At 45.0% G+C, this 2,992-nt stretch overlaps 1 protein-coding gene across 1 annotated transcript in view; it reads left to right on the top strand.

The window, feature by feature from the left end:
• The window catches only part of DHX33 (DEAH-box helicase 33), a 28,362-nt gene extending 25,370 nt beyond the window's left edge, over positions 1 to 2,992 (top strand). Inside the window, exons 6-8 of the mRNA XM_023730995.1 lie at positions 1,237 to 1,397; positions 1,951 to 2,037; positions 2,684 to 2,992. Of these exons, the coding sequence (XP_023586763.1) occupies positions 1,237 to 1,397; positions 1,951 to 2,037; positions 2,684 to 2,992 (557 nt within the window). The remainder of the gene's footprint in view (positions 1 to 1,236; positions 1,398 to 1,950; positions 2,038 to 2,683) is intronic.

Below are 2,992 nucleotides of genomic sequence, written 5' to 3'. Positions count from 1 at the left end.
GAGGAAGGCGTGTCCCTGTTCCCTAGAGTGCACAGGTGGGTGGGTTTAGAAGCTGGACTATGAACACCTGATGCTGTTGGCTATAAGGACTTGGGGGGCACTTCTTATTCATGGGCCCCTATTGCAGGGGGCTAGGTAGCCTGGGTGGAGCCACCAGTCCTTAGTCCCCTGATGTGGATAGGTGAAGACCCTGCTTAATGGGCAGAGCAGTGTCAAATGTCAAGAACCTGCCACTTCACAGCTAAAACAGTTGAAGTTAGAGTTCCGATATATACCCTGTTGTACTGCAGTAATGAGGGCCTATGCTGTTGAGATGGGCCCACAGAAGTCTATGCAGGGGGAAAGGCACTCACAGTCCGTGGATCCCTTATGTCTGTGCCTAGGCAAAGGAGCTGTGCCTACCGTGGGTTCCTGGCTTAGGGGACCCAGCAGTTTATTTTTTCCTGTTAATTTGTTTATTCTCCAAGGCAAGGACAAGGGCTCCGGGCGTGTGACGGATCCTACTTCCATCCCAGGGGACTCGGCAATTGCTAAAGCTTGTCCGGGACCCAGTGCAGAGCAGGGAGCGGGGAGGTAAATGGGAGAGAGATTTTTCCCTATGGGGGGTGTTTTTGATCCGCGCGGTAAGCCATATGCAAGTACTTATCTTTCTCCGATGAGAGCTGCTTCTCACTGGTTCTGGGTGGCCGTGTAGACTCTCTGGCTCTGGGACTTTCCCTGTGCGGAAAACGTGCCTCCCGAGCACTGCCGCTTGCCTGCCTGTCCGCTCACCCCCAAGCTGATCAGGCCTGAAGGGCTTAGGCTCTTGCCGGGTCAGGTCTGGCAACTCCTCACTGCTTGAGAACCATCTCTCCCTCCCCCGTCCACTCAGTCTGGTTCCTCGACTCTGCCCTTGATGTTCAGGGCTCCCAGATTGCCATATATAATCAAATCACTTGTTTTTTCGGGTCTTTGTTGTTAGAGGGTCCACTGGGAGCATCAGACTACTCCACCATCTTGGCCCTGCCTCCTGTAGTTGCCGTACTTTATTTTTAAGGAAATAAAATGCTGTAGATTCAGCAAAAGCCTTGATCTCCTTTCCTGTCCCTGCTTCCCTGTGTAACTGCTGTCCTGAGGTTGGTGTGTATGTTCCCAGTGAGTGATACGCTTTTACTTCGTATCCATGCGTATTATATACTATGTAAGTATTTTCTTACACTGTCCTCTTGCAGCTTGCTTCCATTTCTGCTGCTGCAGTGAGCACCTGTACATGTCTCCTTGTGTGCATGGGGAGAATTTCTCTGGGGCCAAGCCCTGGTAGTGGGCTGCTGGGTCTTGGTGTAGCTGGGTCTGAGCTTTGCGGGCTAGCCATGTGGCTCGCCAGTGTTGCTAACACTGTTTATACCCCCCAGAGTAAGGTATGAGTTTCCATTTTCCATTATCCTCTGCGGCTCTTCGTCAAAATGACTTTAATTCTGCCAAGCTGATGGATGTGAAATAATATCTCAGTTACTTTAAACTGTTGCCATGATTCCTCAAGAGATCAGGGATTCTTACATTTGTTTGTTGGCCATTAGTAGTTCCTCTTCTGTAGTTTTCTGTTCATATCCTTTGTCCATTTTTCTGTTGGATTGTTGGTCTTTTTCTTACTGATTTTGAGGAGTTTTTTATATATTCTGGAGGTACTAATCCTTTACTGGGTGTGGTGATACAAATATTTTCTCCCAGTCTATAGCTCTTGACATGGTGACTTTTGACATAAGAACATTTTTAGTTTCACTTTAGTTTGAGTTATTAATATTTTCCATTGTGGTTCGTGCTTTTTAATATAAAGATATTTTCCTCTATTTCTGGCAACTGATGTTTTCCCTGTCTACCTTCTGAATTCAGCTGTGTTCTAAAATTGTTATATATATATTTTTTTCCCCGTAAAAATGAGGGGATTGTGATATCTCTTTTTGTCCTGTTCAGGATTGGTGCAAAGAGAATTTTGTCAACAGCAAGAATATGATGCTAGTAGCTGAAGTCAGAGCACAGCTGAGGGATATCTGCCTAAAGGTATTGTCTCTTCCTGCCATTCCTTGGGGCACTAAGCTGTCACTTTTTTCTAGGTAGGATTTTGTTTTAATTGCTTATTCTTAGTGATTATAAAAGTAATTATTGTTGTAGGAGAAATTTGAAAATAAGGAAGAAAATAAAAATTACCCATAATTCCACATCTCACTATTTTGGTCGATTCCTTGATAGCCATGTTTTTTAAGTGACTTTTTTTTTTTTTTTTCCACATAGTTCCATTTATGTATAATCTATACTCAGCTTTTATAAATGCTTTTATAAAACATTCTCCAAAGTTATTAAAATGCTTCCTAAGAATTTTTAGCGGGAATATCTTTTATTATTTTTTCAGAGTACAAAAGCAAATGTGTATTTGTTAAATATTTGTTAAACAATGTGGAAAATAGTGGCATTTAATGCAGAAAGTTTGAAAGTCCCCCCTAATCCTGCCCCTCCAGAGATAACCACTGTTAAAAGTTTGGAGTAGTGTCTTCTGGACTTTTTTTTCTGTGTATGTGTTTGTGCATCTGTCTCTGTGTATGTGTGTGCTGTTTTTTAAGTGCTTTTTTTTTTTTTGGTATAGTTACATTGTGTTGTGAGCAGGGTTTATGTGTGAATCTTTTCCATTTCTTGCTTTCTCCTGAAACAGATGTCAATGCCTGTCATGTCATCCCGAGGAGACACGGAGAGCATCCGCCGCTGCCTGGCACACAGCCTCTTCATGAGCACCGCGGAACTTCAGCCGGATGGCACCTATGCCACCACGGACACCCACCAGCCGGTGGCCATCCACCCATCGTCTGTCCTCTTCCACTGCAAGCCAGCCTGCGTCGTGTACACCGAGCTGCTCTACACCAACAAGTGCTACATGCGAGACCTCTGCGTCGTGGACGCCGAGTGGCTGTACGAGGCTGCCCCCGAGTACTTCCGGAGGAAGCTGAGAACTGCCAGGAGCTGA

This window comes from Trichechus manatus, unplaced genomic scaffold (assembly GCF_000243295.1).
Source record: "Trichechus manatus latirostris isolate Lorelei unplaced genomic scaffold, TriManLat1.0 scaffold00040, whole genome shotgun sequence".
NCBI classification, from domain to species: domain Eukaryota; kingdom Metazoa; phylum Chordata; class Mammalia; order Sirenia; family Trichechidae; genus Trichechus; species Trichechus manatus.
The sequence above is the reverse complement of the archived record's forward strand: the minus strand, read 5'-3'. Positions and strand labels throughout refer to the sequence as shown.